The sequence below is a fragment of the Brachyhypopomus gauderio genome, chromosome 2 (assembly GCF_052324685.1).
Source record: "Brachyhypopomus gauderio isolate BG-103 chromosome 2, BGAUD_0.2, whole genome shotgun sequence".
In the NCBI taxonomy this organism is placed as follows: domain Eukaryota; kingdom Metazoa; phylum Chordata; class Actinopteri; order Gymnotiformes; family Hypopomidae; genus Brachyhypopomus; species Brachyhypopomus gauderio.
In genome coordinates, this window is record NC_135212.1 from 22024137 (window position 1) to 22039277 (window position 15141).

Consider the following 15141-nt stretch of genomic DNA (forward strand, 5'->3'; position numbering starts at 1 on the left):
TAGGCTTTTGAGCACTTTGTGCATACTTCATAAGCATACTTGGCAAGTGGGCACTAGATTTTAAGGCCTACCTGAGCACACTTGGTAAGTGTGTGTCTGTGCTGCACCACTGCCTGTGCATGTCTCGTAGGGGCGCATTGGGGTTTTTGCTGCTGCAAGCCTTATTTTTCCTCCCTCCTCCTCCTCGTGCTTTTAAGAGGCAACAGGGTGCTATGCATTATTCATGTAATTTACTCAGTCAATCAATTTGGCCCCTCCTCCATCAGAGGGTGAGTGATGTCAGAATGCGAAATTAGCTGCGATAGTGCTGCACCTGCAGAACCAAGACTGGCTCATGTTTTTGTAAATAGACTTTAGTATTTTGACATACAAATATTTGACACTGTTTTCTGTAATGATTTTTTAAGAAGCAGACATGCATTGTCTTAGTAGTGGCAGCGTTTAACAGCATGTGAATCCCACTAGCAGGGCATGGTTCATGGTGTCCCCATAGCAAGGTTCAAGGTTTTAGATTCGTATGTTTGATTGGTTCTATCCTTAGTGTGATTTATCTGGTTGCAAGGCCAAGTTGTTGGGCGTTAGGCAAAAGGTGTTCCTTGATTGTTTACATTAAAACTACTCAAGCCCTGTGGACCTGCTCGCTTCAGAAAAGCTTCCTGGCTCCCTAAGCGAAGCTTTTTGTTGCATGGGTTCTGTCTACCTACATCTGATTATTGCCGTTTAAGCCAGAGAACCATCTCAGAGCAGCAGGCTGCAGAATGTCAGGGCTGGCCTGCTGTGCTTTGGCTTTCCAACCCAGCACTGTCCGTTTCTTATCCAGACCCCTTATCAGAGGCCCACCCACAGGACATACACAGGACATGCGCGTGCAGTGTGCTGTTCTAGTCCTCCTGTAGGGTTGCGTCACACCGGGTCTCGCTGGTTAGAGCCAAGGGGGAGAGGCAACACTGGAAACGCTACGTTTTTTGGCTTAGCAGCCTGTGCAATTTGTTTGCAGAGCACGGCGAACTTCTCGCTGGTTCGCACCGAGGCGGGGGAGATTGTAACAGAAGATGGACGCAGTCGTTGCCCTTTTAACCCGGAGTACAAGTCCACAGCAATCATAGCTGGTATGTGCACCATCAGCAAAGACGTTGGGCCAAAAAGCATCATTTCATCATTGGGGACCTTTGCAACCTTATTTCAGCTTTAATGATTGCTGCAGATATGGTAGATCTTGATGCATATTCAGTTATCACCTGACCTCTGGTCAGTTTTTTCTTGGATGACTGGAAATTGCAGACTTCAGATTCACCAATTGCATCTATGACTAATGTGGATTGAGTGTGTTCACTACAAGCTCAAAAGCAGCCAGCTAAACGTCACCCACAGTAATGGACGACCGAATGTGTCTTTGTTGCCTGTGCGTCCGCCTGAAACTCTGACTCATGTGTAGATGGCGAACTGTATGCTGGCACAGTCAGTAACTTCCAGGGGAACGAGCCCATCATTTACAAGAGCCTCGGCCAGGGCACTGCGTTAAAGATGGAGAACTCGCTTAACTGGCTGCAAGGTAAGAGCAGACACCCCTTTCTGCTGCTCTGAGTCGCCGCTGAATGTATTTTGATCAGCTGATTTGCCCTCAAATAATTCGTTATATTATGGCAAAACAAAATGTATAAAATGCACCAGGATGAGCAGTTTAACAGAGTATAAAGAGATGCCCTGTCTATCCTAACGCATGGCAACAGGAAATGCAGCACCGAGTGACTCTTAATAGGTTATGGCAATGCAGGCTAATGCTCACGCAAAGTCCCACTTCTCTCTCCAGATCCGGCTTTCGTAGGTTCGGCGTACATCCAGGAGAGTCTGCCCAAAGGCAACGCGGTGGGTGATGATGACAAGCTGTACTTCTTCTTCAGCGAAGCGGGGAAGGAGTTTGACTTCTTCGACAACACGATTGTGTCACGCATAGCCCGTGTGTGTAAGGTAAGGGACTCTTCTGTGGGGACGGTGGACACGAAGGGGATTTGTTGATCCTTCCAGTAATAGAATACACACACAACACATGTACATTTGCACACTCATACCCTTAAATATACCACCCCGGCTTAGTCAAGGTTTTGGAATCTATTGAAGTGGTACTAAAACATGTGACATGTGACATGTCTGGGTGGTGCGTGTGTCTGTGCATGTGCTTGCCGGGCCGTGTTCATGTAGCTGCACGCCTGTCTGTCTTGCGTGATGGTTCTGCGTGTCACGCTGCTAGTAGAGACCTTCAGAGCTTTGGGAGGCTGTAGTGACGTCTGTTCCAAAAACACATTCCTCTTACGTTCACTCCCCTCCCTCTCTCTCTCCACAATGCTCCCATACCCCCAGTCTTATCACTCCTCTGCAAATATTAGCATACAGCTTCAGTGTCCAGCCTGAAATGCCTCCTATTCAGGCAGGTACACACACACACACACACACACACACACACACACACACACTTCCCATTGCAAATTCAGTTTAGATTTTAGAGAAAGCAAGAAGAGGATTGGAATATTCTCGGTGTGCTACAGATCAATCTAAAGGCGACTCTCTCTGCCTGTAATAACCATAGACGCTAGCATAATATTCTAGCAGATAATTAGTGACAGGTTTTTTTTTTTTTTTTTACAGAGGCACATCTCATAGAGACGTCTGCTACAGTCTCATAGAGACGTCTGCTACAGTCTCATAGAGACGTCTGCTACAGTCTCATAGAGACGTCTGCTACAGTCTCATAGAGACGTCTGCTACAGTCTCATAGAGACGTCTGCTACAGTCTCATAGAGACGTCTGCTACAGTCTCATAGAGACGTCTGCTACAGTCTCATAGAGACGTCTGCTACAGTCTCTTGAAGGATGTGGTAGACTTTCTTTTGGCTCCGGATATAATCTGGATTATCTCACCAGCTCCGTGAAATACTGCCTGACAGTTTAATGGCCATCACCCCCTCGTATTGTCCAAGGTCTTTATTCTTAGCAGCCAGGATCTTGTGCAAGTTGCCTGGTTAATTTGCATTTCATTATATAAATATTTATTTTTCTTTATTTATTTTTCTTTTTTTTTTAATTTATTTTAAATAGCTCATGTGACTTTTATGACCCTGTTAATATGAATGTAGAAACGAGGTGGTGCCTGAGAATATATACAAGACCTTTTGGTCAACACAACAAACATGGCAAATCCAACCCAGCCTATTATCAGGCTAATTATACCGTATTAGCCACGGTGTGTGGGGAGCCCAAGACCCTCCCAGGAGCATTCCCTTCTCCTTGTCCGTGGATTTGGTGAGACGGGTTTGCCGTGCGCAGTCCAGCGGGGCTCGTGTGCACAAGCTGTGCTCTGCATCTCAACAAGGCAACCCCCTCACACCCCCCCGGAAGTCCTGCAAAGTGCCTGTTTTTTTTAACAGAGCCTGTACCCGTTGCCGGCCGCTTTGTCTCTGGGAGGCTGCAGGTGCTTCCAAGAACAGACGAGGGCAGTGAGATTTAATGCATGCTTCACCCCAAAACACCGACGGGGAAGATAAAAGCCTCACAACCTGGCGGGCATGCAGGGATTTGTGTAATGCTAACTGGTTTCCACCGGTTTTGTGTCTCTCCATGTGTTATGACAGACAGAAGCAAGAAACTACTCTCAGTAAGACATTGAGTAATAGGGTGATGTTAATAGCAAAGGAAGTTGAAGCTGATAAGATTAACCTTAAAGACTGCGAAAAAAAAAGGCTGGAAAGTAAACTATTTAGAATTAGTTTACTTTTTTAAAATTTCTTCCTGGAATTTCTGATCATAACAGTGATGCAAGCACTACTAACAAATAATCAAGCATTCTGGGCAGTAAAGAATGGCTTCAAGCATGCTGGCCCTCATGATTTCAGACAGTAACATATTTTGCATATTGAGAGAGAGAGAGAGAGAGAGAGAGAGAGAGAGAGAGTGAGAGAGAGTGAGAGTGAGAGTGAGAGAGAGTGAGAGTGAGAGTGAGAGTGAGAGTGAGAGTGAGAGTGAGAGTGAGAGTGAGAGTGAGTGAGAATGCCATCTGTCAATTCAACCCTAAATGTTTTCCAGACCATTTAGGCTATGTGTAAATCCTATACAGAACTAAATCAGAGCTAAATCTTATGGTGGAGAACTGCCAGAAATCATATCACATAGAACTAATTCAGAGCACAGTTGAGTAGCCACACCTAGACGAGAGCCATAGATGAAGATTTGTCAAAATAAAATTAAATGAATCCTGATTTAATTTCTGCTGCACAATTTACAATCAATTCAGTGTAATCTCCATATATGGAGGTTTCCTCATCTGCGCACTCTGTTCAGTATAAATGAAATTAGGAAATGGAGTGGGCTTTTGTATTGCCATATCTTTCTTGTGAAGTTTGCGGATCAGTGCTATACAGCAGTGGGTTGTACTGCGTAGTGCTAATGCATCGAGGCCTCTAGTCGTAAATAAGAGATCCCTAACACAGTTCAGCTCATTGCTGATGTCATGCCAAGGCAGTGGCCAGGGTCCTTCCCTCCCTCGTTCCAATCACAGAGAGGCAGATGGGGGTTTGGAGGAGGACTCTTCTCATGTTCCTGGAACCGGCTGCTTGGTGACTCACCTCACACTCTCCTGTGTCTTCCATTTTCCCTTCTTTATCTTTTTTCTGTTGTAATCTGCAGCTCCGCGCCCTCTTCTGTTGTTTGTTCAGGTGTTTGATAAAAGTTCTGCTGCAATGACAGGCTTTCAGGAACAGTAAACAACCACTCTGGAGTTCTCTAAATGCTTGAGCGGGAGGACCGTAGAACAGCTCTGGCACCTGTATCCTCAGTTTAATTATAGAAAACATCATTTATATTCTTTTTATTTCATTCTTTGTCAGCTTTTCTTCACTCTTTTAATGCTATTCTTTTTTTTGCATGCTTTTAAGAGTTGCGTTCCACAGACAATTGGTTGGTTCTCCACATTCCGATATTCAGAGCTCCGGCTGGGAGGAAGAAGAGGTGTGCTTGGCTTGGGTTAGCAAAGCACGCCTCCGAAACCTCAGCACCAGTCCTGTGTAGTTTGGCTTCACGTGCAGCAGTGTCATCACATCCTGAGTGTCTCGGTTGTGTAGCGGTGTTTTTAGGTCTTGTGTAGTTGCCTCGTCTGCTTCGTGGATCTATGTGTCGTCTTTGTTGCAGTGCTGTGTAGCAGCTGTTTCTCATGGTGCATGGCGTGCACGAATACATCTGTGCTTGGTGAAACTGGTCAGCCTCCCCTACTCGTCCCCCCGAGCCACTGAAAGTCACTCCAGCAGGCAGGCAGGCACAGGCTGCCGGGAAACGCGTGGTGTCGGCACCCGTTAGAAGTGCCGGAGTTGACGTGGCCCTCTCCCCCATTTGTAGAGCCCGTTTGGAAAGCACTTGGGCCTTCAAAGAACCTGTAGTGCTTTTGTTGCCTGAGCTGACGGCACCTGGGCTTTCCCAAGTCCTGTAAGCGGAGGACAAACGCTGCTCACAGGGCCTCACCAGCACTCTGGGTCCTAATGCCCAGCACACCGTCCGCGCAAGGCCTGTTTTCTGGGCTGACCTTGATCACTGTGTGGGAATCATGTCGGATAAGCCCATAATAACACTGAACTGGCTACATGGATGTGTGCGGTTATCCTATCGTTACTTCATTACTGTTTGTGCATCTTGCCAAAGCAAAAAGAAGAATTTCATCAAATGTGGTTTTGTGCACTGTGAGCCTGCAGTTGTCTCCCTCTAGTGAATCATTGTGTTAATAGCAAGCATATACATGTATTTTTCATTTTACTAAATGTGTTTGTGTGTGTGTGTGTGTGTGTGTGTGTGTGTGTGTGTGTGTGTGTGTGTGTGTGTGTGTGTGTACTACAGGGTGATAAAGGAGGAGAGAGGGTCCTGCAGAAGAAATGGACCACCTTCCTGAAAGCCCAGCTCTTGTGTTCACTTCCTGATGACGGCTTCCCTTTTAATATCATTCAGGACATGTTCGTCCTCACCCCTAGCACAGAGGACTGGAAGACCACTGTGTTTTATGGCGTCTTCACCTCGCAGTGGTAGGCCAACTGTTTGATGACATATGAGCTCACAATATCTGTCTTGAACAAGAATAATGACCATATAATGTTTTAGTGAAATGAAAATATTGAGTGTATGACATGTGTATGAATGAGTGTTGTCCACAGAGATATATGGTTATATATTGTTATATTATTATATGTCTTCTGGTGTATTGCTACATTTTGTTAATATCATGGGCCAGTTGCCTGTGTGGTTTGGTTATTGATTGTGAGTGTGACAACAGAGTGACACTTGCGTTGGCCCAGGGGCTTAGCTGCAGAGACTCACACATTCTGTGAAGTCTCATTATTTGTAATACCCAGATTTTGTGTCCAGGGAACCTGTTGCAAACACGCTGTCGTGTTTCCAAGGTGTGAAGTAGTTAAGCTGTGTATTTACTAGGAGTGGTCAGCAAATTCAGAAAGAATGTGTCACATCACGAAATAATGGCCGTGTGTGTGTGTGTGTGTGTGTGTGTGTGTGTGTGTGTGTGTGTGTGTGTGTGTGTGTGTGTGTGTGTGTGTGTGTGTGTGTGTGTGTGTGTGTGTGTGTGTTCATAGGTACAAAGGTGCATCTGGTAGCTCTGCGGTGTGTGCCTTCACCATGGACCAGGTGGAGGAGGTGTTTAATGGTCGTTACCGGGAGGTTAACAGGGTCACTCAGCAGTGGTACACCTACAACCACCCCCCGCCAGAGCCCAGACCCGGGGCGGTACGTATGCATCCCCGCGCTGCCCCGCCTTCAAAGCGAGTACTTCAGCTCTCTCCCCAGACGTTCTTAGGCATGAGAGGTCATGTTTGCCCTCTCCACTGCAGAAGATGAGCCGGCATTAGTCAGCATTCCCCACACGCTCCCTGGCTGCAGACAAATGTTCACAACATTTTTTCTGCTGACATTAGATGTAGCCAATGCCCACCTGCTAGGGGCGCGTGCCATTGGGGATGCCATAGGAACAGCAGCCCGGGACGGCAGAATAAGCTTGGAAGAGAGCGCTGTCTGCCCAGCTGTGTATAATTGACCCGACAGGCGTCCTTGACTGGCGATCGTCGGTGCATATCAACAGGAAGTGAGGGTTACGCCACCCTCTGTAGCAGTGAGGCTGAGCGCTGCTCTCATGGGCTCCAGGTCACCAACTACTGCAAACATGCATGCATTAGTATGCATGAAACAAAAGTTGCTGTAGTACTCGTCTCATGGAATACTCGGCTCTGGGCCCAGACTTAACCTCGGACGCTGTCTAGACCAGCGTGTCCAGCCTGGGTGAGAACCAGACAGCTCTTCAGTCACTGCACCAATCTGGATGGGACATCGGTGCAGGGCTGATGGCTGCCTCCGACTGAGCACGCTCGGGCCGCTGCCCACCAGCTCTGATCCTTATCACTGACCCCATTCAGCGTTAATTTCCTGCCCTTCTGTCAGTGCTGAAGAGCATGTGCAGCAGGACTTCAAACAGAGACTAATGGACCGCCTGTCTGTGTAGATATTCATTACATGAACTTGCTCATAAAAAACAAAAGGCTGAAGAAAATCATGTATAGTGTGTGTGTGTGTGTGTGTGTATATGAGACACATAGAGAGTGAGACAACATGTTTGTGTACATCCATCATGTTCATGTGTACTGAAAAGCCAGAAAGGCTTGTCTATGTGTACACTGACATTGACTCATTCTGACAAACACAAAGAAATGTCTACATATACGTACATGTGTGGGCATGGAAATTCCGCTATCTTGACCTCTGACCTCCCTCCCCGCCGTCCCTCCGTCTCTGCAGTGCATTACCAACGCGGCCCGGGCACAGGGCATCTCCTCCTCCCTTCAGATGCCGGACAAGGTGCTGAACTTCGTGAAGGATCACTTCCTGATGGACGGCGTGATCCGTGGACAGCCCCTGCTGCTCAAACGCAGCGTGCGCTACACACAGATCGCCGTGCACCATGTCCAGGCTGTGCACCAGGCCTATGATGTGCTTTTCATCGGTATAGGTAAGTTTTAGCTTGGTCTTGTAGTCATAGAGTTCCAAATGCATGAGAATTAAAACCTGGACATGGTCTGAAGGATACAGGATACATACCAGAAATAAAAGAAGACCAAACTAAACAACCATTGAAAGAGCAACATAAAATGAGTCTAAACCAAGTGAGCTATTGAAGAGATCTGCAGCAATATGAAATTCATAACCCAGGGTATTAATACAAAGGATCGACAAGAGATGCAATAAATTACCAATAAATGGCAGAGATACATGAGGGCAATAACAACATACGAGACAAGTACAAGACTTACAAGACATGAGGGAAGAGAAAGAAGCCAAAACAGAACCACATGCCAATCACCATGGGAACCAGAGTGGGAAAAAAAATCGAAGAAAGCGATATGGTGCTCAGTTCCATGGGATCCCTGATACCAGAGGAGGAGACCATGGCAGGTAGCAGCTATAAAATGGGAACACAATTTATTTGGCTGTCAAAATACAGCTGTGTTTTGGACAACACTGATGTCCTAATGTTTTGTATTCAATTGCTACACGTTTAAATGCAAACGCATATACATTTAATGGATATTAGAGGTATTGTATGTGGCTGGTCTTTCTTCCTTCTAAATAGCTTCCTAGGCAATTTACCAAAATGGCTTTGGATTAATGGCTCTGTAAACCGGGTTTGGCAGTAGGCCCCATGCCAACAGTTACTTAACAAAACATGCCTGCCTGGAAACTTGGAGATATATCGAGTCTGTCTGCACTATGATGAGCTTTGTATGGAAAATTCCCTGTTGAAAACAACTGATCCAAGATGTGCGTTAATTGTGACAAATCATGGCCACGAGTGTAACTCTGCTTTGCTTCCGAGCACACAGTGGGGTGTTTGAGCAATGCAGATATTACACAGTTCTGCATATGTATGTGTTCATTGTGTTTCAGATGACGGCAGGCTTCACAAGGCAATCAATGCCAAGGGCAAGATGCACATCATTGAGGAGTTGGTGCTCTTCCCCAAAACCCAGCCGGTGCAACACCTTGAGCTGGACGTCGAAAGGGTAGGCTGACCCAGTACGGCAGTGGGGGATGAATCAGAGGCCTTGTGTAACAGCAGTCTTAGGGCTTGCAACTGGAGCTGGGTTCTTGCAGAGATAATTACATCCCAGCATCCTCTCTGAGGACTGATGGGACGCATGGGAAACAAACAACAGTCCATCTCTCTTCCTGAATTACAGGAACATGACTCCCTAATTCAGTCATTTGCAGTGCGATATGAATGGTTAGATTTACAATGCTGACTGTACTACACACAGCCATATACACACACTGACGTGCGTGTCTCACTGGTTCAGCTTTTTTTTTTTTTTTGCTGTAAATTTGCCCACTGACTGTGTCGTCTCCTCTGACCCAGGGTTTGCTGTTTGTGTCCTCCTACTCTGGACTGGTGGAGATCCCTGTGGCTAACTGCTCCAACTACCAGAGCTGTGGGGACTGCATCCTTTCAAGGGATCCATATTGTGCCTGGACTGGGAGACAGTGTATAGATGTCAGGAAGGCTCCTCCTAAAATGTAAATAGAAGTGGACCCGTTGAACATTTGCTACGTGCACCATGCCATGATCTTTCGCATATGTAATAATATCGCATTTGTTGTAATACTGTAAAGCCATAAGTAAGTAAGTGGAATGTGGTGGCTCTTTGTGTCTAATAGCCCTTCTGTTCTTGTTTTCACAGTAAGTTAGTACAAGATGTGGAAGATGCCAACACAGCCTTGTGTGATAAGACATTGGTCACAGCCCGTTTTGTCCGCCCCCCGTCCACACGTGAGTTCCAGGCCTACCCCACAACCCCGGCGAAGAAGTCAAGTCTGGGCCATCATGGCATTGATGTGTGCTTATAGCCTAGGGACAGGCTTACCCAGCCTGCCCCTCTGTTCACCCTGCTGACCTCCCTGTGATTGAACAGCTGGTGACACTTTTAGGCTACGCTTCCATTTACGCTACTTTGATAGTTCAATAACAGGCACAGACAGAAAATTCTTCCATACAATACCTAAGGGTAGATTTATTAAGGACTAATTGTATATTCACCTATTTCCACAAGGGACAGGGAATTATGATTTAATTCTGTAGAAATATTTGACTTATTAATAATTAATAACCCTTTTCACCCTCAGGTTCTTCGTCCTGTCAGGTAATTTTAATCCCAGCGAACACATTCCGAGTGCTGCCCTGTAATCTGCGCTCTAATTTAGCTGAGAGGCAATGGGAGTACAGAGAGAGTGCTGGCCGTTTCCTGTACCCTAGCCCTGATGGTGGCCTAGTGGTAGTGGCCCAAACAGACAGAGAGGAGTCCTACGAATGCTGGTCAGTGGAGAAGGGCTTCCGGCAACTCCTGGCCAATTACTGTGTGAAGGCTGAGCCTCGACACGACAGCACCACCCCGATTGGCCACTCCCGCACCCCCATGGTACCTAATGGGGAGCCAATAATCCTTCCAGGCGAGGCTCGTTCACCGCAGATGGAGACGAAGACCTACTGGAATGAGCTGATCGTGGTCTGTGCTCTGCTGGGTTTCTCCCTGGTTGTCTTCTCCTTATTCGTGGTCTACCGGAATAGGGACCGGATGAAGTCCATGCTGAAAGAGGGTGAGTGTCCCAACATGCAGCAGAAGAAAGCGCGCATAGCGGGCAAACCCACCGAGAGCCTCCCGCTGAACGGTAATAACATCCCTCCCTCCGTGTCGGACCATAAAGGCTACCAAACGCTCCACGACAACTACTTCTGCAGCACACCCACCCAGGAGTGCTCCTCACCCGAGAACAGCAAGAGCTTCTCAGAGTCTGAGAAACGGCCACTGAACCTCAAAGAGAGTCACGTGGAGATCTCGCCCACCTGCCCACGGCCTCGGGTGCGCCTGGGCTCCGAGATCAAAGACTCCATCGTCTGAGACCATTTATGCGAAGCGCTACGGCGATGACGATGCAGTGTTGCAGTGAGGCTGCTGAGGACCAGAAACACTGAGGAAGGGGACACACTGAAAAGACTCCAAACTCGACACCATTGGACTCAACATACCATCTTTGTTTTTGTTTTTATTGTTGTTATTAATATTGCACTTTGGTCCATTGTTTTGTCTTTGGTGGTCTGTTCACATTTTCCTCTCAGTCACTGGTAGTTCTGTAGTGCCTTCAACAGCACAGCAGACAGAGATGAACAAGGCTCAGACTCTTAAGATGTGCTTAGGTGTGTCCAGAATGAGAGCAGTAAGTCCAGCGAGCTCTGTGACTGACATAATGGCCAATAGTAAGTAAGCCATGTTCCTAGCCCCATTCCGTCCTAGTTGTCTGATGTCATCACCGTTTGGTCATGTTGGTCATGTGATGCCATTGTTAGGTCATGTGATGTGATTACTAAGCTCCCACCCTTCCATTTGCATCACTGGTCATGTCATTGGATCATTAATTTTCACCATTACATTGACCACCTCTCAATGGCTGATGGAACCAGAGGGACCTCAAGTTCAGGTGTGGACCATAAAGAAGCAGAGATATCTGCTAAGTATGGCACCTAAAGATCAGAGAGTAAGCCTCTGTAAATGATACAATGTGAACAAGCTTGATAAAAGCCTCATGATATATATATGCAAGGCCTGTAGTTGTAAATTATCGTGACCTCAGCACACAGCAGGCAGGCATACTATGCAAAGCACTGGGATTTTAGCAGGAAATGGAATTCCATCTAGAAAAGATAATGTAGAGCAGACAGCACTCCTGCTACAATAACCAGAAGCCACATCTCCAGTATTGCTACTCAGAGATACAACACATACAATCTAGTATGCAGGTGGTACTGAGATGATGTTGCAATGATGGAGTCCAAACCAGGGCTCCATGTGGGCAGGGCCCAAGAATGATGTTCTGAGGAGTTTGGAGGAAATAATGAGGGAGGAAAGGCCTTAAAAGTTGAAGGACTACAAAGTCCAGGTATCCTATGGGCCAGTAGCTGAAGAGTTAGTCTTAGGGAGAACAATATTCATAGTCGTTTACAGAACCAAATTTGTAGTCTGTTGTGCCAAATATTCACATAATAAACTTCTAAATCTCTCATTGGCATTGAACATGACATAAGGGGTCTAAAAATCTTCAAAGGTCCAAAACTGAAGTAATTTCTTTCACCCACAAAAGTGCGATATAGACATTTTTATGCTAATAACTTTGTTCCTGTGAATTCAGCTTAAATCGCTGGAGATTCGTTTTACATTTCGACTGCATGAGCATCGTTGTGTACACCTCATGTGAATGCGTGTGATTAGTGCTTCACATTTCTGTTTTCATTAATGAAAAATGCCACGTTTACTATGTTGGAGCCAAGGATTAGGTGAACACAGCTCTGTTGGATGAGCATATGGGTGAAGTTACATTTCAGTTACTGGCTGGTTAGCATAGTGTGTTTCAAATTTTTGACCGGACTTTGGCAGCTGCAGAATGAGTGAGAGAACTGCATACATAATGAATAATAAAAACATAATGTAATAACAAAATATTAACATGTCATATTCAGAATACATGTATAGTTTAATTATACAAAATGTCATCATGGTTAAAAAAAATGCCATTTTCAGTGATTATTCTTGAACATTGTGACCTAATAATTTTCCAAAGATGGACATCATTTTTTGCACCACTCGGGGTACGATGTATGAACTCATTGGAACTGCTCCAGTCAGAGCATGCAGACAAACATTTGTTTTGTGGAATGTAGTTAAAAAAAATAATTGAAAGTATTCCAAATCTATTCTTTAAGTGAAAAAGTGTCTTATTTAAGTTTTAGGCTAGATGTTTTTAATGTGAGAGATCTAATTTGAAACTATTTTGACAAAGTAGCCATGCATTAAGTATGCTACTGTGCTACTGATGGACTGGTGTTGTGGACATGTATATATGTATATATCTATGATATTGGTGTGGGGCTGGTTGAATGGTTTCGATGTTGTGTCTGAACACAAATAATGACACGGTGTCTGCTTCTTTCCCAGAATGTTGAAGCCTTCACTAAAGTCGAATGGGGCTGTAATTTTTTTGACAATTCTGTAGCAAGTTTTAGACATTTTATTTGACACCTTTAAGGCTACACTTTGTGAATCAAAGGTGGTGTTTGTTGACATGTGAAGCATATACTGGTAGCCTTTCTGTGGCAACACTCCATCACATGCAAAGACTGCAAACCTTACACACATGACTCCTCTGATAGATGACACTGTCAAATTCACACTAGCATGCTCATTTCAAAAACTGATTCAGGATTGATTAGAGAAAATACCTTATGACTGAGGCCAGTAACTGCAAAATATGTTGGTTGAAATGGCAAACACCATCATTTTGTCATATACAGTAGTTAGACGTGTCGAAAACCACTGAATGATGAATAGACATTTGTACTCCACTTTGCCACTGGACTATGTCTCCTCTGTGGAAAGGTTATCTAAACAGGTCCATAAAGGGCAGCCAATAATCTCAATCTCTCTCTCTCTCTCTCTCTCTCTCTCTCTCTCTCTCTCTCTCTCTATCTACCTCTCTCTCTCTCTAACTTTCACTCTCACTTCCTATTTCTCTCCCACTCTTTCACTGTCTTTCTTTATATTAACTAAACATGTGTGTATTGTTTTTGTTTTTAAAATACCACAAATCAACATATTTCTAGAAACCATTTTCAAAGGTACATTGAAAATATTTATGAACAAAAACACTTTTCCAGTGCTCCTTATCAGAGTAGACAAATGTGAATACACCCAACTTTTTATTTTGTGTCAGTACTGGGGTTAGAGAGCTTCAGTCAACTATACTCTTAAATGCTCTATCCAAATCCATTCTTGATGACAGTGCACCAAGTCACTCTGACTTATTGTAAGTTAACGTCTTGTGAACGTTGTTGTAAAGGTGTATTTGTAAAGTTCGCTGCCAATGTAAAAAAAAAAGAACAAATGTTGTGAAATGTACTTTTTGTATTATACATCAACTACTGTTTCTGTTTTTATTATACTGTACATAAAAGCGCACTTTATTTTAATTTTATAAATAAAAGTAATAAAACACAGAAATGTTTTGAATCAAAGTTCCACATTATTTTTAAAAGGTAATAGAAATGTAAATCATTGAGCACTGATTTTTCATTGAGCATTTCTAATAGCAGTGCTAATAGGATATGTTTGATTAATATAGAAGAAAATAAATTTAAAGGTAACTAAATTAAAAAGGTTTGTGTAATGTGCTCCATGACTGCACTAAAACAGTTTAACACTAAAATCTCTTAAAATAACCAGAAAATTATGTAAAATAAAATGAAATAAATCCAGATCACTTGGTTTTGTTAGAAGAATTGTATTTTAAATCAAGGCACATATATATATATATATATATATATATATATATACATAATATATGTAATACATTGTCTTTATTTCTGAGTTCACAAGATATAATCAGTATACAAAATAATACAGGAAGAGTAGAGGTAGAACTATATTTAGCAGTGACTAAACCTCAGCTGAACACACCTATTTGTTAGTTTACATAACAGTTCTAATATGGTTCTCCTGTGAAACACTTTGGGAAAAACCTACAGCTTTGTAATATAACAAAGTTAGAAAAATATGAAGTACTAGTTGTCTTACTGAATTTCTTCTTGCTGCTCAAAACGCACTAGGAAATACTAAATTTCGTGTATAAAATACTCAAAATCTGCTATTAATGAACAAAGCCAAATCCCTCCCTATTGTTTGTGTTCATGTTAACAGGAACTAAGCTTTTGGTGGAAGGAGGAAGTAGAATACAGAACAGATTCAAAGCCAAAGTTCACTACTAGTCAGACATTTACACAAAATATCTGGAATTCACCACATGACCACCGTCCATGAAAGGAAACTGGAGCCTCAGTGGTAGGTCTGTGGTGTAGAATTCATTTCAACTTTGGGGGTGGGAGGGGGGGCAGGGCAGGTTTATTATTTACTCACACCACCTAACCTAACACATTATATTAGTGTGAGCAGGACATTATATTAGTGTGAGGGGGACACACAAACGTCACTCTTCCCTCCCCTATTTCCC

General features: G+C 44.2%; 1 protein-coding gene across 8 annotated transcripts in view; it reads left to right on the top strand.

Annotated features, from left to right (window-relative positions):
• Window positions 1-14138, top strand: part of sema4ba (sema domain, immunoglobulin domain (Ig), transmembrane domain (TM) and short cytoplasmic domain, (semaphorin) 4Ba) — a 68074-nt gene extending 53936 nt beyond the window's left edge. For all 8 annotated transcript variants that reach the window (XM_076991109.1, XM_076991110.1, XM_076991111.1 and 5 more), the window contains 10 exons: window positions 998-1109; window positions 1436-1552; window positions 1811-1968; window positions 5875-6056; window positions 6621-6771; window positions 7834-8044; window positions 8980-9095; window positions 9449-9606; window positions 9771-9859; window positions 10213-14138. In XM_076991109.1, coding sequence (XP_076847224.1) covers window positions 998-1109; window positions 1436-1552; window positions 1811-1968; window positions 5875-6056; window positions 6621-6771; window positions 7834-8044; window positions 8980-9095; window positions 9449-9606; window positions 9771-9859; window positions 10213-10985 — 2067 coding nt within the window. In that variant the 3' untranslated portion in view covers window positions 10986-14138. The remainder of the gene's footprint in view (window positions 1-997; window positions 1110-1435; window positions 1553-1810; window positions 1969-5874; window positions 6057-6620; window positions 6772-7833; window positions 8045-8979; window positions 9096-9448; window positions 9607-9770; window positions 9860-10212) is intronic.
• The last annotated feature ends 1003 nt before the right edge of the window (window positions 14139-15141 follow it).